General features: G+C 38.8%; 1 protein-coding gene across 1 annotated transcript in view; it reads left to right on the top strand.

Moving 5' to 3' along the window:
• SRBD1 (S1 RNA binding domain 1) overlaps positions 1–21,946 on the top strand; it is a 125,370-nt gene that overhangs the window by 63,600 nt on the left and 39,824 nt on the right. The window contains exon 18 of the mRNA XM_057396971.1: positions 9,519–9,601. Coding sequence (XP_057252954.1) covers positions 9,519–9,601 — 83 coding nt within the window. The remainder of the gene's footprint in view (positions 1–9,518; positions 9,602–21,946) is intronic.

Below are 21,946 nucleotides of genomic sequence, written 5' to 3'. Positions count from 1 at the left end.
TTTGCTGTTGCAAATGCTTGCTGGCTTGAGCAAGGTTAGCTAGGCTAAATGGGAAGACTGTGGAGGGATGGGTGAAGTATATAGAAAGTGTAAGCACATGTGACTCATGCTGAAGGACTGACACAGAAATTTGGGGTTTATGTCCTTCCTGGATGCCTGGAAACTTTCTAAGGCACGGTCAGCTAGTGGTGGTTTAGTTGTTGTCCTTAGTACAAGCAGAATAAAGGATGCACTGATTGTTTGGCGTGTGCTCACATCGGATTGTTTTAGTTGTGCTGCTTCTCCGCTTCTGGAAGTGGATACCATGATGAAGTGAATGTCACTTAATAACTCCAAGAACCAGGGGGAACTGCTGAATTCTGGTGAAACAGTGGCCTGATGGCAGAGAACTGCTATGAGGCTGTATTCATGCTGGGATTTTACCCTGGTTTCAATATACACTCGGTTATATTAAATGAGAAATGCCTTCATTTCATTAAATTGATGAATTACCTTTCATTTTGAGATGACTGCTCTAACAAATAAGCAATCTCTTTCACTGTTTAAAAACAATGTGCTTCAGTGAGCTGATTTATAAAAATGCAGACAAACCTGAATATGTAGAATCCCTTAAACACAGGCTAAGGTGGGAAAGGGGTTTATGTCTTTTCAGACATCACATTTGTGTAATTACTTGTTCGAGGAGGTCTCTCGCTAAGCCTCTCCAATTTATTTCCACACCTTAATGCAATCATAAGTGTCTGGTTTTTAATCTGCAGCTCTGTGTTCAGCTGCTGAAACAAGAGCAGGATACTTGGCCTTTTCTAATGCAGCACCTCCAAGAAATGCCCATTTTCCTTTCAGACATGAAAAGCCTGGGGTTCTCTGACAAGACCTACCTCATAGTTGTGTTGCCCAGTTAAGGAAGCAACAAATGTAGATAAAATATTCCTTAAAGTTACTTTTTTGCAAGGATTTGGAATACTAAATGGCCAAGCATGTGTGTGGTACTGCACGCGCAGGTATGATTCAGTATAGAAACTGTGTTGCTTCTAAAGGGTGATTTCTGAGGATAAAGAAGGATCTGAGAGAGCAAAAGGTCACACAGCACAGCTTGCCTTAGCATTGTCAAATCCCATCTGCTTGTCTCCTCTCCACAGGGCAGAACGCATTGCATTATTGAACACTCAAAGTTCAGCACACCACTTGCACTTTTCCAGGCCAAAGAAAGCCTTATAGGCTTTGGGGGCTTGTTAGGACTTTGAGACTGTTGTGCTACAGGGTTCTGCTCCTGAGGGTGCTGTTAGAGATGTACAGTTCAGAGCTGTCATTCTGGCCAGCAAGTAGAAGGTAGAGACAAGAAAAAATGTAATTTCTTTTGACTTTATCTTAAGGAAAGTAAACCAATTCGATGATTAGATGTGTGGGACATAGTGCCTTGATGTCTACTCGAGCTAATTTCTTCATCTTCTTAAAAGAGCACTATTCCCCCTTGGCTACTGAGGAGAGAAGGTCATTTTGCAGAAACTTTATTGGACAGAAGTCCTATGGTTAAACCATTCGCACTGCTCTCTTAAGCAGAAGCTTTCTTCTCCAGCTAATCCTAGAGCATTGGTGCAAGTTCCACCACAAGTTTCCAGAAAGAGTTAGAAGAAAGGAAAGCAAGTGCTGAATTCTTATGCACTAAAACACTTTGCCACCTGTTTATCTGGTTGTGTGCAATTACAGTAGTACAAAATGAACTTTTATCCCATCTTTCATCTGCTGCGTTCTCTAGGATTTGAGAATAAGTTGGAAAGGAAAAGATGCAATGGTTAGAAATGGAATGGATGAACAGCAGTAATAGGTAAAGAGAGGCTTGTTTCTCCTCTCCCCATAGGACCCAGTTCCTACTAATGAGCAGAAGCTCATTTCAAGGTGTGGGCCAGGCTCTATAGTTTAAACAGAGTTTATAGGGTATCTATGGATAACTAAAAACCCCAGTCTTTAAGTGCAGATAGCCTGAAAATGCCTGGGACTCCCACAGCTGTACATGGACATGTGTGCCTGCATCAGGATTTTGAGAGGGAAAAACAGGCTTGAATTTCCCAAAACCAGTGACATGGGTTATTACACAGGTGATGGAGGTGTTTGTCATCTTCACTTTCTTACTGTGCTGGACAAGAATCTAACATTTTCTGATCTTTACAAACTTTGTGGCCATGTGTGAGAAGTGGTGTATAATTATTAACATCCTGCTCATCAGCACTGTATTTCCTCTGAAGCAGTGGAGTTTAGTAGTAGGCTGGAGTAGAGGAGTTTGATTATTGTGAACTGCAAGATCAAGACCCATTTACATTCTCTTAGTCTTCTGCCTTGTTACAGAATTAGAACAGGAGATTATGTTCTCCTTTTGTCTGGCTGTTTTGTATGCTTGCACTATGCTAAGAGAGTAGTGTGTGTGTGTGTGTCTGAACTGAGCATTATTCTCTGCGCACCTGTGTGTGATTACACTTCTTTGCATGCTTTGTGGAAAGATGTGACTTTCAGTTTGCTTTCCTTTCATATACCTGTTTCTTATATCCCAGATGTATCTGAGTTCAGCAGATGGACATGCCTTTTATTTACAGAGCATCATTTTCTACACTTCAGAACAAACTGAAAATACCCCACCAGTTCTGTCTAAAACCAGTCTCCAGAAGCACAGCAATAGTCCCTGCTCTGATAAAGCCAGTTTCCCTTAGCATTAAAGAGTTACAAAAGCGATTTTCCTCCCTCCCTCTGGATGTAACTCTGTGCTATCGTGTGTTTGTGTATTTTCCTTAGAAGGTTTTGTTGCTCCTTTGAAGCTTGGAGTCAGAGGAAAAAAAAGAGTACAAGGATGCTCTTCAACTTGAGTTTTGGTTTGCTTTTAATACAGCAATATGCGTTATTCGCCAAAGCTGCTTTTCCTACTATAGGCTTAAGAAAGGACATTCTGGTCATTTGTAGAGCTTAATTTCTGTTGTTGATATAAATGAATAACCCTTGTAAGTACAGAACTTCAAGTAATTTTCTTACGTTTAGTAGCATCAGTAATCAGTGGCACGGTGATGCAGTTAAAACCAGTACCAGTGGTCTGAACATGAAAACCATACTGATGATATGTACCTTTTAGGCTGAACAGATGGGGAAAGATTTTATTTATTTAATTAGTTATTTTCTGAACTTACACCATCATTTAACTCATTTTTGTAACAGAAAAATCACATCAGGCTTCAATTAAACTATTAGATGTCTCCTGTCTCACCTGGGATAAAAACTCCCTGCTACTATCCTGTGGGACAGAAATTATTAATACTTATAAAAATGGTTTTGAGAGTGTTCCTAGAAAAAAAAGTGACTTAAAGCTGCCTTGTAATGCTCACTTGTTAGTTAGGTTTCTCCTTAAATGTATTTCTTAGTTCCTTTTTGTATTCCAGCCATCTCTTCTAAAGATTTTGTAGTAAATAAATAGAGCATTGTCACTCATTATTTCATTAATCTTAGGCAAATAACAGATTATCAGTTTTATGGAGTTAAAAGTAAACTAAAATGTAACCTTTTTAAAACAAAAACCTGCTCACTTGCCACAGAAGAATTTTGGATGAAATGCAGCTGTTGAGCAGTTGCTTAAAATAAATTGCATACTTTAAACCCACCAAGAAGATATATGAGTATTCAAAACTCTGTCACAAATCCTGACCTACTGAGAAAGAATGCTTAATGAAAAGACTACTGTACGTTTCACTGTATCCTTTGCAAGGAGGGTGAAATTCAGGTCAACAGGATAGAAAGCTTCCAGGACTCAGGAAACCTGAACAATCGATCACTGAGTAAACATTATTGCAGATACTTGTGGAGGGTAATTGATCTTGAGCACAATAATAGGCTTTATAAAAGGATTTAAATAGGTTGTAATGTTTCCATATCTAGCCTGGTATGATATATTGATAGTAATTACATATGAATTTGTGAGTCTCTGATTACCTTAATATGTTCCTTCTTTATTTCATTGACACGGAAGTTTCAACCCAAACTTTTAAGTTGCAAAGGTTCGTTTAAAATAGTAGGGGGATGAGTTACTTGGATGCTATAGCAGCATGTCTCAGCAAGAAGGAGATGCTGAGGGTTTATAATAAAAATACCGAATGTTCTCATTTATGACAAAATTGAGGTTGAACTAATCACAGCCTAATAGTTTGTGGTTGCCATATAGTTATTTGTAAAGCTATCCACTGCCTTCACATCTGGAAGCTTCACATTGTCTCAAAACACAAACAAATGCTCCCACTCATATGAAGTGGCTAAGCTGTCAGTTATTGACTGGCACATGTTTTTATCCTTATGTAAAGACCGGAGTGTTTAAAGGAAGGAATGCCATCGTCTAGGACTTCTGGCCGAAACCCATTTTTCTGCTTGCAGTGCGAAGCAGCATTTGAATGCTACTGTAACTGAAAGAAATTGAGATTTTTTTCCTTTTTCCACCCATAATCATTCCTGGTAGTCTCTCATGCTGCGTTTGGCAGAGCCCTGTATGTTCATTTTCACTCTTTCCCTATCTACAACCATTAGGCTTTTGCTTCATGGTGTGGCTCTTACACAGAGGAATGCAAAAGGGGAACCATTTAATATGTGATTGTCTGAACGCAGAAGTTGGCAGGCTGCCCCTGAGGCAGGCACAATACTTGAAACTATTTATAAAACGCATTAGTTATGTGGTTGACAAGATTTCTAACTGCCCTTTAGAGTGTGCATGTCTGATTTGGGCCATGGTGATGCTTCAGTTTTATTCCGTTACCGAAGGGAGGCAGGTAGCCTAATTAAGAAGTTAGCACTAATTCTGGGGTTTTTAGGGCTGGCAGCTGACGTGAGCCTTGTATATATACCATCTAGAGAAATAAATGGTAGCATGCTATATTGGTTTTGCCCTTCACTGTTGAGAGCAAGCAGTTTTCTCCATCTTCTGTCTGAAAAGATTTAGCCTGAAAGCTATTATCAGTGTTGCAGAGTGGAGACTCTCCTTTTTAACCCCTGTGAAAAATGATATCACTTGTGATAGAAAGTACTAGTAAAACCAAAGTTGTGTGACATGTATGTGTGGGGAAAATAGTCTTAAATTTGTCAGTTTGGAATTAAGAGAGATTTGATCTTTTTAAGACAGGAGTAGCCAGGTAGTTAAGTATGTTTGCAAGTTCATGAGGGCACATCTGCTCATTAGCCATGATGGAACAAAACATTAATGTAATTCCTTATTTTTTATGAAGATCAGACAATTCTTACGGAGGCTCTTTGCCTACCATGCTGTCATTGCACTTCATTGCTGACAGGCAAATGTACTTACCTATCTGGCGGGCTTGTCCTGTCAAATAACCAAAGTATGGAGTGAACTGAGGCTACCAAACAGTGAAATCTCCTCTCTTACAAAATGGCAGAAACTGGCCTAATGACAAGGCAGGATTTCAGGAAATATGCTTTCTGTAACCTTCATTTCTCATTGCATTTGGAGGAGAAGTTCGTCTGCATTAAAGTCAGAAGACCACCTAGGCCATCCTGTCCCCCCAAGCTTTAAAATTTTACATGGATTTAGTGCATGGCAGCACAATGTGTTACTGTCATTCCAAGTATTACAATAATGTTTTCTTCTTAATTGACAACTTGAAGCTTTGCATCTATCCAGTGTGGAATTCTTGCGATATTCTAAGAGGGTCATGTCATCCTGATCGCAATACCCTGTTTAATATTGAATAGAGTGGGGAGATTTTTCATGTTTTACTTAGATACCGTGTTTTAAGAGTGACATCTCAAGCATTTCATGTTTGGCCCTGCTGGTTACTTTTGAGTTTTTTTCTGTCTTTGCCCTGCATGCCATCATGTAATTTGTTTTCTATTTGCTTGAGCAAAAGTGATGCATGCCTTAATAACTAGAAGTGCAAATGTGTTACTGGTTTCATTGTTAGTCTTCTAAAAATGCATGGTTTCTAGCCATTCCTGAAATGTACTTTAAGCATATAAACAGGTAGTTTTAAGCAATACCTGTATCAGTGTAAAATAGTTTCGTATAAGGAAAAGAACTTCTGAAATGTATTGATCTAATTTTTAAGGGGGAAAATGTAAGACCATCAGGTTTTACTGTCTCTGGTCCATGGTAGCATACCTTGCACTTCCGCAGCGCCCTCTTGGTACGAGCAGAGCGATATTCTGCTGTATTGTGAAAGTCCAGCCACATGGACCAAATCACCAGAGCAAAGCCTCATTGCCCCCTAGAAAAGATCTATGTATTGCATTGTGCTAGTACTGTAACAAAGAAAAAGTGGGTTTGCCTGGACAAGACACAGAAATGTTGATCTCGGCTGAATTCGTGCCTAGACAGAATATGGACAACTTTTGCCTTTTCCTTATTGTGCTCTCTAATTTTGAATATTAAAAGTTCTGGAGTAAAATTGCAGCTTTAGTGGGAATTCTGCACGTCAGCTGTCCTGCTGGTATTCGCTGTAGGAGCCGCATCCCTTAAATTGTATAACGGACTGTTAGCTGATCTTTGCGCTTTGATAGTGTAACTATTAGGCCTGATCCAGGAAAGCACTTAAATGTCTATATAACGTTATGTATGGGAATAGTTTTGCTGGTTCTGGTGGGAAAACCGACATGCATCTGTGCTGAAGTGCTTTGCTGGATCGGGTCCTACGCCTCCGCTGGAAGCCTCCTAGGGATATGACGGCATTGACAACCTAGCTATTATGACAAGAAGAGTCTAAATTTTACTTTTTAATTGAAGGTTCCCAAGAGAAGGTTTTGCTTGGAAAATTCCTGTATCAACCTATCTGTGTAGTTGCCTATTTTTAAAAGATGTAATAAAAGGAGATGTGGACAGGGAGAGACGTTTGCTTTCAGCTTATCTGAGATGGAACTTTTGAAATGTGTTTTGCCATTAAGTGGAGCTAGAAGAAACTGAGTTAAAGAAAGCTTGCTGAAAGACAAGTATAGAATCTATACATAGACATAAAAGCATTCAATGCATTGCTTTAAATGTCTTCTGGTTTGGATAAATACTTTCATTGGTGTTCTGTTCCACTTTTGTTTGTAAAGTGAGGGGTGATAGGTACCACTAGTATTTCAATGTAATTAATATGAAGTACTGTTACAGGAAAGCATTTCTGCAGTAAGCTATACTCATGTAACTGATAACCAGTGTACTTACACTGGTTAGCCTTTTGTGATCTTTTCTTTCTTGACAAGAAGGCATATGTGATTGCCTTTGAATTGAGAACTTCTCTATCAGAGAAGCAGCCGTATCAGGTGTCACCAGCGCAGGGCTTTCTGAGCCTAGCTACCAAACTGCCATTGTCAGCATATGTTGAAATGGATAATAAAGGATATGAAAAGCCTTGCATGACCGAGCGGTGAACTTCATGTTAACTGTGCATTTAGCAATGCAAATCTTCAGAATTGAAATCTCTAATGCTGCAATTCATCGATGAACTGTGTAGTTGTGATGTGGGGAGCCTGCAGAGCTGATAAATCATAGAATCAACCAGGTTGGAAAAGATCATCAAGGATGATCCTGGAGCACATTTGGTACAAGAAGTCAGGAGAACTGTGAGTTCAGACTAGAGAAGAGGCTGCTCAGGGGGATCTCATGAATGTGTATGAATATGGCATGGGAGGAATGAAGAAGAGAGAGGCTTAGTATTCTCAGTCGTGCCCACTTTCAGGGCAAGAGGCAATCAGTGTAGTTTGGAGCATAGCGAATTCCATCTAAACACAACAAAACACTCACCATCCGGATGGTGAAACACTGGAGTGGATTGCTTGGGCAGGTTGTAGAGTCTCTGTCCATGGAGGTACTCAAAACCCAGCTCTTTGTGATCCTGGGCAACCCTAGCAGACCCTGTTTCAGCTGGGATGTTAGACAAGATGGTGTCCTCAAATGGTCTGTCCAACCTAAGCAACACTGATTCTGTAAACATGCTTAGGTATTTATATTTATATAAATATATATATTTAATTTATATTATATTTATATCATATATATAAAATATAATCACAATCATGCTCATGACTTTTATACATGTGAACGTGTAAAATCACCTATTGACTACTGGAGATACTTCCAATTTTCCTACTTGAACATTATGTATTGTTGACCAAACCACCGTGCATATATACATATCTATCTATAATCACTCCTGACTCCTGTCTGTTGTTCCTCTAACCCTCTCTTGATCAGCTTAAAAAGGAAATGAAATGTAAAATAAATGTTAGGAAATATTTCTTGAAGTGACTGATGCCAGCTGTGGGGCTGATGGTGGAGATAGATAGCTTATAGAGGATCACAGCTTTCTTCTGTCCCACCCCATTTCTCTTACCCTTGCACAAGTGCACATGGTAAGAAAAGCAGCCTTTGCAACAAGGCCTGGCTTTGGTTTTTTGTTGTTTTGTTGTTGTTGTTTTAGGTTTTTTTTAATATTTTTTATTGCTGATTTTTGTGGGGTTTTTTGCCTTGTGGGTTTGGGCTTTGGTTTTGTGTGGATTTGGGTTTTTTTTGGGTGGGGTTTTTGTTTGGTTTTGTTTCTTTGCTTGAAAGACATTTGGTCCTTTTTGAGAAGTACCTCCAGGCACTCCTGTTCTTCATCGGTGTTTACTTCACTAGATGGAATGAGTGTTCTAAGAGCTGCTAAGCCAGCTTACCTGTTTTATCTTTAGTCAGGAGAAAAAAGCTAATAAATGTAATAGTGGTAGAGTAGAACTCCTCTAGTTTAATACATGTGGGAGGGAGCACAGTTGCATATACTGAATGCAGCCCCATATCTGCAGAATTAAACCAAGGCTGAGAACTGACATTTGCAAGTAAGGTTGGGTTTGTTTTTTTTTTATGAGATTACAGTAATTAAAGGATTTCTTAATAAATATAAGCTTAAAAAATGCAGTATTGATTCAACATTTGGATTTGGAAGACCAAGTGTTCTTTCCATGTGCTTTTAATGGCACCAGAAATGTTAGAAATGGCTTTTATATTTTTTTAGACATGGTTCTAGCAATGATAGCAAATTGATGTGTTTTGGTACCCAGTTTGGTAAACTCTAAGAACCGTTTTCCAAGTGAACACTGAATTTTATCCTTGAATTAGATAAATATCTATAAGTATATAATACATACCTTGATGAAATGCTGTATCAGATAAGCAAGTCTGTGACCAGTTACTCCATTCTTTTTCAAGATGTTTATTTTTTTCTACAGATCTGTGAGTTAAGGTTCAGGGATATTTCCGAGTTTAATTTTAGATGTTCCATGTACTTTTAGAAGGATACAAAGGAAATATTTAGTGTACACAGTCTATTTATTATCTCTGTGCCCTGAAAACACTTTTTTAAATGTCAGAATTACAGTTTGCAATCTCCTTAGATCTTTGCTTGAATTATTCAATTAAAAGGGAAAATAAGACATGAAATGTGTAGAAGACTTTAAAAAAAGCTAAAGCAATCACATGATTCTGATTTTTCAGGTAAAACCCATAGTTGTTTTCTACTTCTATTTTTCAGTTTCCATAGCTAGACGTGTCCAAGACCCATTAGCTGAACTAGTGAAAATTGAGCCCAAACACATAGGAGTTGGAATGTATCAGGTAAGATAATACGTATTATTTAATCTTAAGTAATCTATCATGATACAGAGCAACACTAAGATGCTGCTTTATAATTGTCAACTAGTTACGTGTCCTTTAAAAAGACATTTGTGGAGTTGATAGAATGGTAGTAAATACTAGAAGACATAAACTGCCTCTCTTTTTAATCTCTGCTCTTAACGATTGTGATTGAGACTGAAATAGCTGTAGCCAGACGTATAGTCTATTAAAAACATCAAATAAGACAGGTAACCTGATCTGTAAAGCTTTCTCTTTTTTTTGTATTGTTACAGCAATGGGGTTTTAGCTCTTTGTGTAAAATACAATGAGATATCGATCCTCCATTTAGAAGCCATTAATTTGTACTATTAGGTGCATTCCTTCTTAGAAGTATGTAAAAAAGCATCTGGTTTGAAGATTTTCATTTACTGAAGCTGAATTGGAAATTGTTTGACCACTCATACATTTTTTTGTAGGTTATTTCTGAGAAGTAGCTCCTGCCTTCAAAGTGTCTTTACAAAGTGAATGGTGTTGGGAAGTGGTACATAAGTCATTTTAAGGCTTATTGGCATTGATTCAGGAAAGCATTTGTGCATGTGCTTAAGCCCCAGATAGAGAAGTAAAAAAAAAAGGAAAAATTCAGCATGGTGTTTTGTCTTTGCATTCGAATCTATAGAATGTAAGTAATTAAGTAAATTTGAGAGGCTGGAGCAGAATTCAGAATAGAAAGCATGGAACCGTCTGGATCTGTGCTTTTGGGATAGCGCACGAGAATTAGAAGTGGATAGAACGCAGTTCTTAGCCTAGAATCCTTTACTGCTACAGAAAGGTCCTATGAAAAATTTCAAAGAAGTGTATATATACCCTGTTTTATTTGAAAGAACCCAGGTCTGCATTTTAGTTGGTTAAGGCAGTGCTCAGAACTACTTTTGCAAGACCTACTTCTGTTGCCACAGACTATAAAATGTACCCATGTTGCTTGCTAACTGAAAAGCTTAGCGGTATAACTAACCTATATAATTAATCTTTCAGTATGAATGTTGCATAGCTTTTGAGGAAAATTAGATTGAAGGGCTCAAATACTGTATGTTTAATGTATGCGTCCAGATTTCGTGCTTTAATGATGGCAGCTATAAATCAGGGGGTGGTCATCTGGCAAAAAGAGGGGCTTCACTGTGAAACATAGCTGGTTTCCTCGCTTGTGGAGACCCACTGCTTTTATTTGTAGCAATAGCAGCGATAAAAAGAATGGAAAATGGTACAAATACTTGTTGGCCCTTGCTTTAAGGAAGAAAGTATTTAACACAAAAAAACAATCTCAACACATTGAGGAAAAGGTGTTTTTTTTAAACAAAATTTTTTAAAACCTATTCCAATAATAACTGATATAATCCCTCAGGTAAGGAGAATATCAGGTACAGAATTTTATACTATCCTAGACAATTTGAAATGTTTTATTACATTTTCATTTATAATCTAAGTTGCTTGCTATAGCGTTTTTGATTAATTTCTGGGTTAAAATATGTAATGTGTAGTCTAGATGAAAGATGTACCAGGCTTTTCACAAAGGTGGTTGCTTTCTTAGCCCACTGTAACTATAAACCTATTCCTTAAACACCCTGAAATCTATATTTAAGAATCTGACAAATCCAGGATTTCTCCTGAAGGACAGAGAGAGATTAGTCCTGCGCTCAATCTCTGCCTCTTTAGGCAGAGGCAGACCGGGACTGTGTGCTGCTGGCAGTGACTGTGGAAGCCTTATAGCACAATAAGTATGGTGATTCCTTGAGGAATGGTTGCATATTCACTGCATGTTGATCAAAGCACGAGCTCCCTGAAGGGGTGGTCCTGCTTTTTTTCTTCTCCTGCCCAAGTGCCCCAGTCTATTCTGGTGCTGGTAATGGCTATATGATGTCTTGTGTTGGCCTAAAGGAAGGGTGGCAATGCATGGCTTCGGGAGGAGTGGAGCTGGGGCTAGTGTTTTCACAGCAGCCTGAGTTTCGATGGACTTTCCATCAGTTTAAGATACCCAGAGGGCCCGGTCTACTCTACTTGAAAGGCAATGGCAGAGACATTAATTTTTCTGTCTCTTCTGGGAGTCTTTTCCTCAGAGATTAACTATACTGGTGAAGCAGAACTTGCCCGTCTGAAGGCTGTAGCTTTTCTTACGGAACTGTGGCATGGGAACATTGTATGTTCAGCTGAGTGACCCCCTTGGCCAGGAGCTGCTACTGCTATCAGTAGTGCTAAAGGAAAGTCAAATGGTTGTGTGTGTGTGTTAAATTTGCTGCTCGCAATATGAGCTTTCTCAATGACTGTGGAGTGTGTGTGGGCTTCCCCAGGAGTACTCTGCGATGGGGCTGCATCTTCTGTAGCTGCTGCTTCCATGGGATTTTGGATTCCTCCCATCTGGCCTCTTGGTACTTCACATGCATATTTGTGAGACTATTGCTGCTTTCTAATTTTTCTAGTGCAAGTTCACCTAGCGAATCTGATCATATGGATACTTTAGGTATGGAAATACGGGTTTCCAGATAGCAGGACATCTCTCTAAATTGTGCCTCATCAGTTGGAATTTGTGTTTAATTATTTTAGATGACCAAAATAAACCCCTGAAACTTGTACTTGACCACCTGCTTTTATTCTCATTTCAAGTTCAGACTGAGTTTGTGCGCTACCAAGAAAATCAGGTTTGTCAGACTAAAATAAACAGGCCCCGGATCTCCTAACAGGTACTTCCTTAAAGAGAAGCACAATCTGATTTATTAGGGCCTCTCTCAGACTAAATTCCAGTTGCCTGAAGGTCCTTGTCTTCCTTCATCTTTATCTCATTAGGAAAATTGTTCTTTCCTCCCAGACAGGAACCTAGCCAAAATTAATTTATCACCTTCAGGCCATATTACTATGATTTCTTCTGTAGTTGTACAAGAAGATGATGCACAGGCTCTGTCTGATACAGAATACGTTTGCCTTGCCACCTCCCCATGCCAGTTCAAAGCTAAATTCCTATCGGGGAAGAAGCAGTTAGTGGCCCAAGACTTTAGGAAACTGCAAACTGAACTTTGGCTGATGAATTACCACAACAGTTGTAACGATCTCGGAAGATGTAGATAAGAGCTGAGAACAAAGCTGCTTCACAAAGATTGCGGTTAGGGAATTGAATTCCAGAGCAAAGAAAATGAATGGAAAGTTAAAAAAGATGCCTAAAGAAGAAAAAAAGAATTCATTCCCCTCAAATAAAACCCCAGCTTTTCATAGGAGAGGAAAACAGCATTAGCATAAACACTCTGTCTGCTAGTCCCTCTCAAAGATAAATAGCCTCAAGTGAAAGGAGAATTAAATTAACAAACTTCTTAAAAGTCAAAACCCGAATCCATATTATAAGGCAGAGAAAGGAGAAATAATGCTAATGGGGTATGTTGAGTTTGGTTGGTTTTTTGCTGTTCATCTTATATGCAAAAGCCCTGAATGCTAAAAAAAACAGTAACCTCTAGGGAAAGAGCTAGCTGGGGCTCAAACTCACTTGTAGCCTAAGAACAAAATACGTAGCTTGTTTTGAAGGATCAGAATTTTTGATGAGTCATAAATAACATAAAAAATGGGGCACCGTATCTGATCTTGAGAAAGCAACTTCCTTGTCGTGGTCTTTATAAGTTTTGGAGCACAAAAACCTCCATGATGCATTTTTAGACATGGTAACATCTTCACTCTTTAACACGTTTGGAAAATTAACATCCCAAAAGAATACTTAGGCTTTAACCTCTGAAGTGGGAGGATACTTGATTCCAGATGTGGCCGGGTATTCTGTCAAATAAATAGAATCTGTAAACAATACTCTTTAGTAGCAATTCCTTCAGGGAAAAAAAATGGCTGAGCAAATTCCTGCTTCATTTTCTACACAATGCTTGGAAGGTCCTGATCAAAGGAGAGCTTCAATAAAGCCCGATCAGAATGCCTAATAATAATGAAATTTGGAAATGCCTGTTCTGTCCCTCTTGTCCTTTTTCCTCCCTGTGTTCCTCTCACTAAAGTGTGTCAATTTTGTGTTTGATTATCACCTGTAGGACATTGTATTATACCAACTGCAATTTGATATGCCTTTTAGGCTTGGGGTTTTCCCCCAGAAGATGTGGGTATGTTTTATTAAATGTCAGTGCAGCTTTAGAGAACACTTTTTCAATCAGTTATGTTTCCTTCTGAATTGGACCAGTTGTGTCTTAATTATGGTATTACAGATATAAACCAACCTAAAACTTACAGCCAGCTGGTTAATAAATAGTGAGATAGCTCACTCAAGTCTTACCTCAGTTCCTGTTGGAAAGGAAGGAGGTTTTTCCCTTGCTCAAGAAGGCCATGTAAAATGCTTTCTGCCATCGCAGGGCATCCCTGCTTGGGTCCTTCCTCCCCTGCTTTGGTGCCAAATCATACTCATGCTGATGAGGGGGAACTGGTTGGCAGTGATGGAAGGATGTTACCTGCCTCTCCTGCACATGGCTAAAACTGCACGCAGCCCCTTTAGTTTGTTGCATTCCTTAATCATCATCTTCCTCCCTCAATATACGTGCATGGCATCACTACTTTCAACATCTCCAGTTGGGTGTCTATGTGACAAGATAGGTATTAGAAAGGTGTGTTGAATGTCATTTTTGACAGTAGTATCACTTATAAATTTTATTATTCTGAAAGCCTGTTATGCGTATTATTTGCTTGGGGCAAACTGACTGTATATTTAATGCTTAATAGTTACCAAATTTGGAGACACTTGGAAGGTGAACTCTAGCAACATTTTAGAAACGCAGCGATCAAAGGGACCTCAAGGGTATCTCTGAGTACAAGAGTACAGTTGGGTCGCCCTGATACAATTGTAGGTTGAACAAGCCATGCATTATTTCTGTTTCTTGCCTTTCCTTCAAGAAGAGCTGGTTTGTCCTTAGCACTGCGGCATGTTCTTGGGAAACTCAAGCAAAGGTAATTTGGGAGATTTATTTAAGCTATTCCAAGGCTTAGCAAGCGTTAGATGTATTTCTTTACTATCTAAACCAATATTTTGTGTAAACTATATGTCGTATTGTTTCTCTTCTAGTGGAAACTTTAATATTAGTGTTTAAATAGGAAGCTGCTAGCAAAATCTGAGTTAGTGATTGTAAACAGGAGTTTTTATACTCAACATTGGCCATTGCAAAGAATCATTGTGTGCTTTAAGAAAGTCTGTCTTCATTTTTCCATAAAATAAATGCACAGTTTTTCATGGTAAAATATAAGAGACTTTGTATTCTTCTTGCTGTCTGATTTTGGTTATATATCCTTCGTGTAGAGTGCTTTTAATAACATTCACCAAAGTATCGGAGCTGGCTGATTTTTCAGTCAGAAATGTACATTTTTCACCAAGTGTTTAAGAGCTTGATTTCACTATTTTGGAGAGTGGGGGTTAATTGACCCATAGGGTTTATGAGTAGTTAGGTGTGTTACTTGGATAGCGTAAGAGAATCACTCATGCGTGATGTGAGAATATGATGACATACGACGTGCAAGAGCGTCTTTTTTAAATCTCTGAGGTGCCATTGTCAAAACAACCTCAAACTTGAGCTTGCTTTATTAAGTTTATTAAAACAAATTTGTGTGAGCTTGCGACTTCTGTTTTTCTGGTTAAGAAATTGGGATGTCTTATTAGGTGAGCAGTGCTTTATATTGCAGGATTCGTGTAGCTCCTGCGGAAACTCGGTTCAGCAGGAATGTTGTTTGCTGCTCAGAACTGTAGGTTGCAGGTTTCAACACCCGGTTGACCAGTCTGTCTACAAAATGCTTTGGCATTCCTTCTGTATTACTGCACTGAATTTATTTATACATATAGTTAGGCGGAGAACTGAACCTCCTGTGATAAAACTGCAGTTTTGTGAGCTTGGTTTTCCATACTCTAATTGAAATGGTTGTGTAAAAAGACCAGTGCTCAGTTCTATATATCTCACAGTAATCAGACCATTTATTAAGGAATGTATATCACTTTTTTGGCAGTATATGGCAACTAGTTAATTATGGGTGTACCCATAATAGTAGGAAATACACTGGTGGACTGGAGTACTGAAACTGTAAAGGTATCATTAGCGAAACTGACTATTCTGATGCCAAAAAAAATTCCTACACAACGTAGACTAAAGGACATGTCACTATTATTGTAAATATAAGCATACATATGGCCAAATTCTGGCTTCCTTTGGTATTGCATCTTGTCTCTGAACAAACTGACTGGGGCTTGAAAGACAGGGACATGTGGGATAGTATTTCACAGTGCTCTTAACTCTGTTCCTCAATAAAGGAAACTTAAACCTCTCCTATGAACCTGTAGTCCCTGCAAAGAGACTGTTGTCACCGAATGATTTTGCAGCATACTGCAAGGGGTTGCTTGCTTTGAAATCTGTGGAAAAGGGAAAGGAGTACTCAAAGTTTTAAGGTGTACAAAAACATTTTCGACAGATGGGATGTGGTGGCTTTACCCATAAAATATTGTTAAGGGCAGGCAAAAAACCCCAGTGTCTTGTCAGTAGGGAAAAAGTGTATCCTTTTAAAAGGGGTATGTAGGCTGGTGAATATGTTAGTGCTTAATGCAGGATTTTTAACACCAGGAACTTACCGAATCTTTAATGGTCATGTAGTAGTGGTGAAGCATTAGCTCTACGAGGAAAGCAAGCAACAATCATACATGTGTTTTGCCCAGCATCCTTTTTAGGGTAAGTTATGTGCTTTTCCTTTTGAAAAGTAAAGCCCTGTGAACCAAGCCATCTGACATCCATGGGAGCAAAATCTTTGCAGACAGCTTTGGTCAGGGAGAGGTAATCACCTCGTCGTGGTTTTTGGATGCATCCCCACTCCCATGAAGTAGGTGTGCAAAAGTCAAGATTCCTTTCCAAATAAGTTACACCTCTGGCAAATTTGTGTAATTTAATCTGCAGCAGCAATTTTGCTGGCTGCCAAGGATGGTTTATATATCCTGTAATTTGGCAGAGTCTCTCGGGTTGTGTCTACCTGTTCTCTGGCTGGCAAAATCAGCTGTCCTGCCAGCAAAGCACGATATTCTTTTGCTAGTCTATCATGGCCAGTTATAACAAAACAATGGGATAGAGAAAGGAGATAACAGTTGTGTTATTAATTATGTTAGCTAGTACACTGTATATATTTATCTCCAAGAAAATGTGCCAGCTTAGGGAGGTGAAATGCTGCCCCTTTAAGGCAATGAGGGGAAAATGTGTGCGTGTGTATTTACAAAGAGTGCAAGAGCACAGCAGTATCACCACCGCATCTGCACATGTCACTCACAAAGCTGCCTATGGACTGCATCTCTTTTCACTGCTGTCACCAAAAATGCACTGTATTCAGCATTTGAAAACTTGTCAGAGATGTGCCTTTGTAAGCAACCTGAACCACAGGTAAATTTTAGACATTACTGCTAATAATACCCCTCTTGCATTGCTGCTCTTTATTATTAGAGTTTGTATCTGCATATGTGGGGTTTTACAGAGCTGCTGAGGTTTTAGCAAGAGTAGGGAAGCTTCAGTAGAAGTGTTGGTATACCGAGGTGGGATGATCTAAGGGTGTTGATAGGAAACAGCTGCTGGCCAGATTTGCCCTCCCTTGTCAGTGTGTTTCTGATTGCTTAATTACCAGCTCTCTTAGCAGAAGTTTGTTAGGAAGTTTTTTGTTGCCGGATGACAACAGAACTGGTGCAAATTCCCTGTGATTTGCGCTCTAATAGCATTAAAATTGTATGTGTTACTGTTCACAAGAAAAGAGGTGTAAAGGATGTTTACTCCATATGACCACAGCAGTGGCAGATAGGAGCTGCTGAGCAGAATTACCCAGGTTACAGGGTACCCTCTGTGCAAGCTGCCTTGTTCTTTTTGCATCTGTCTAAAAGTACTTCGGTAGAGCTAGCTGAAACACGGGCAAGCGGAGTTATGATGCAGCCAGGCAGATATAAACTCTTCTGAGAGTCTGTTCTGATGTGGGAGCCAAGTGGCCAGAGGTGCAAAATGGGAATCGCGAGGCTGGGATCCTGCAAGTCAGCTTGCTACGGCGTCTCTGTGCGTCACTTTGGAAACACTTGGTTGTCTAAAGGCTGCAACAGAAAAGAGGAAAAAGTCTATCTTTCCAAAAGTATTTTGACAGAGCAGCTTCCGAAATGTGTGAGATGCTGTTGGGTTTCCTGTTTGCGTTTCAAGTGTTTAATAACCTGAAGCAAAAATACGCAATTTTAGCATTGAAAAACTGTTCATCTCCTTTCGTCTAGGTTTCAAATGTCTTTATCACTTAAGTATTTTACAGTTTTGAAAAGGTCTTTAAGATACTACAGTAAAAATCAGCCAGAGAGCCGCAGATTACTCTGAGCCACATCTATATCCACGATATGATCTTTGTGCTGTGAAATTGTTTCAGGCTCAAACACTCACCTTTTATGTAGAGTAAGTTAATCTTTAAGATGCTGTGTTATGAATTCTTGTCAGATTTTAATGCAAATATTATAATGATAAAACTGATTAAACTCTGACCATAGTTCAAGCATCTCTTCAGTGTCCAAAGTCAGGTAAAAGTGGCACTGGGGATGTGAATCACTTGCTTTGAATGTGCGTGGGGGGTCAATTTAAACATCATGAATGTAAATATTATGTGTTAGTGAAATTCCATAGTCACCACTTGCTGTGCAGCGGTCATCTGTTGCATCTGTTGTTTTGGTTTCATGAGTTAACAGTATATTCATTTGGCTCATAAGGAAAAATACTAGTATTTTTGTATTTTTGAGTGATTCCACATGAGTTCATAGCACAGCAGCTGTTGATATCTGAAAGTCTGGAGTCAGCAATAACTTTGTCTTCACCTTCAGTGGGAGACTATAAGTGGCAATTAAAATTGTTATGATATTTTAAACCTGTAAATGATTTGTTAGTATGTATGGGTCTAATGATATATAAAGTAAGAACCCACTGTTTTTCACTGAAATACATAATTATTCTAACTTAATTTGAACAAATACCAAGTTGTGGGATGCTGTAAGAACTCTTTCATAGGTTCACTTGAGCTATGGATTAATTTTTCTCAGTATCTGTTTGCTATAAAATCGAAGTGATAAAAATCATATGCTTGGTTTTAAGTTGTGGTGTGGTGTTAGTGTACATACTTGTTTGAAACATTGGGTCTGTGATCAATTTTTTCCTCTCTTCTTTAGAGATGAACTTAAATGAATGTGGGATGAATTTAGGCTAGTGTTGCTGTTCCTCATCCTATTTTTGACATATATGTCATTCAGCAGATGCTACTGAAAACTGTGGTCTCTTCGCTAAAAGACAATACAACATGCAAGATTTCTCTTATGTTTTGGAATTTGTTGCTCTTTAGATTATTATCTTGCTAATAACACTTTTCCTAATAAACAGTCTTGAAAAAAAAATCATTTTAGAAACTGAAGTCGTGTTTCGCTAGACAGTGATTAATATCTGTGACCTTTATTTTTGTATCAGGAACATAAATATACACTTTTTTTTCTGTGTCAGTCATTGTCTAAGATTTCATCTTTGTTCTGCTTTCCATTACATACCATGAATTATATGAAATTAATTTAATCGCTACTCCAAACAGAAATTAAATGTGCCCTAATCCAGAGTTACGTTGTTTGCTTTTACAACTGTAAGTCATAAGTAATTAATTTTCCTTGGAAAATTAATTCACTTACCATTCCCAGTAGCATCATATGTTGACACAGGGTTATAGATAGTTTAATATTTTTGTTCAGCATGTTGGCCTCAACTTTGGAAGACCTTAAAGCAAAACAAATTCACATTTACTCAACTGTATATAATTCAGGGTTATTTAAAGTGAATGTTGTCTTTATTGCTGTCAACCAGCTGACGATGATGATTCTACAGTTGTATTCAGTCTTCTCGAGCACTAAAGTCTATGGACAGATGTGAATTATTTCTTTAAAAACAAATAAAAACAAATTTGTTTTACATTAGACATTTGGATAACATGGCCACTGTGGAATGCCATCAGTTGTAGAAACATTTAGCTCCTCGGTGAACGTATAACTACATATTACAAAGCCTGGGTCTAGAGGCAGGTTTTCTTCAACGTGTCTAACACTGCTTGGGCCGTTATTAGGTGACACATTATTCCCATTGCACTCAGAGATTTCTGAGTTGACTGAATTTGGAGCATTGATTTGTTTCCTATCTCCTTGTGTGCTCAAGGGCAGCTGCTTGCAGTGCTGAAGGGCAGTGCGGACACTCGTGCGGGCGGCCCTGCTGCCCACAGCTGATGCTCCTTCACAAACGGCATTGAGTAGTGTGGGCCACAAGTCTTCCGGACTGAGAGAGGCAGCTTTTAAGTCTGATCTTTCAAATTTGCCACGAGAACTTCTCTTTCTTTTTTTTCCCCCTTTCTTTTTTCTTTTCTGTGCAGCTCCATAAAACATGGTGTTTATTACTTTGGTTTATTTGTATTTATTTAAGTCCTGCAGCTGAAACTCCGGTGATGGCAGTGTTGCAGTTCAAACAAGCAAGGCTTATTTTATAAATGTCCCTTTGTGGGTTGGTGGCTGCATTTTTTTGCCCGAATGCAGGGGGTCGGTATCAGTAGCATTTAATTTAGAATTTTGGGGGTGGAAAGTAGAAATTGACATTCAATTCCAGTGTCAAGTTACTGCTAGATCAGGCATAAAAATATTATTGCATTAGCAATCAGAGGAAGAAAATAAACTGTGAGTGCATTGACAATATACAATCGTATGGCAGGCTTGTGTAAAATAGCACAGTAGATGGAAGCAAATACTTTTTCACATGCTTTTTTTCACCACAATACGTTTTTTATCAAGTGGAAGGTGCACAGAAAAGATTTCTCCTAATAAACTTAGGTCCTGCTAATAATGCCCGCAAAGGTAAATCCATCTGTATGTAGCAAAACTGTGTCTAGATAAATATGATCGCACATCTCTCATACAATCTCTGACATACACATGCACGTCCGTGCAACATCGATGAACGTGTTGACAGAGATCTCCATTAAAATCTGGATCTGTTAGTTTCAATTCAGATATTTTGAGTTTCCTGGCTCTGCGTTAAGAAATGTAATGCCGCCATATGTGTCTTTTAATGTAATAGGTTTCAGTAGGTATTGCTAGCGGTTTCATTATTATGGCTTAATTACTTTCAAAAGGCTTCACTGTAAATCAAAAAATACAAAGCTCCTGCAAAGAAAACATCAGTCTGGTGAACTGAGTTTGGCCGCGTACTTCTGCTTGCCAATCAGGTGTGTTGCTGAAGCTGCATCCTCTACACCGCACCAGCCGTTCATGACTTCTTCACCTGGCTATCAGCTTTAGCAATGTGCAGCTCTTACCAACCCTGCAAAAGTTGTTAACTTCTTTGTTTTCACCTACTCTGTACCTTCCCTCTTGGGAAAATGAGAAGCAGCAGCAGTTCTATCCTTTCTTAGCTTTCTTTTGTAGGAGCTTGTGGTGATTACACATACGAGCAGCAGGCTGAGGACACCGTGTCCCGTGCATCAGCATTCTTGTTCAGTCAACCCCCTCTGTGGTACTGTCACCCATGTAATGTGCTTAAAAAAGGTCTTGTGTATAAAAAAAATTGAGAGCCAACCAAAAGCTGTGCTGTTCTTACAGATTTCTTGGCAGTGGGAGTTTGTTTCTTTTGGGAATATTCCCGTTCATTTAACGATGACAGTGATTGTCTAAATTTGCAAGAAAAAATGAAGTTAAAATAATTATTGTTTAAACAAAAAAAATCTGCAGAAACTCTTTCTCCAGGCAAAATATATACTTTTTTGAGCTCAACTGTAGCTTTGGATTAGACAATTCTGAGTTGAGCTATGAAGTACAATAGCAAAAAGCCCAAGAAGCATGAACAAATGCGTACAGTGTCTCCTAATATAAGTGCCTGGCTCTTTGGAGGCCACCAAGAAGTCTGCAGTGATTGACGTGCATTCTGGCAAAGCTTTTCTCCTTTTTTTTTTCCCCCTGCAACAGTGTTGCAGTCAGTCAAAGTGTACAGACAAAGCTGAGTGAATACCAGTTTCCCCAGTACAGGGGCTATTTTTTCAGGAAGTCTAACTCAAACCAGATGTTTTGCTTAGACCTAGAGCTTGTTGCTGCCAAGCATCTCATCAGAGGTCAGAGTTCTGGGCTCAGGGCCCTGCTAGAATTCTTTCACAAATTGCTATTCGGTGAGGTTTTAATCCTAATGGAAAGAATAATGTGCTTGTAAAATCTGCAGTTATTACAAACACAGTATACATATTGTGGACTTCAAATGACTACATATTTCATTCCCATAAACAGGGAAT

Source organism: Pezoporus wallicus, unplaced genomic scaffold, assembly GCF_028554395.1.
Source record: "Pezoporus wallicus isolate ANWC-B61680 ecotype Strahan unplaced genomic scaffold, APGP_CSIRO_Pwel_v1 contig_8791, whole genome shotgun sequence".
Lineage (NCBI taxonomy): Eukaryota > Metazoa > Chordata > Aves > Psittaciformes > Psittacidae > Pezoporus > Pezoporus wallicus.
The sequence above is the reverse complement of the archived record's forward strand: the minus strand, read 5'-3'. Positions and strand labels throughout refer to the sequence as shown.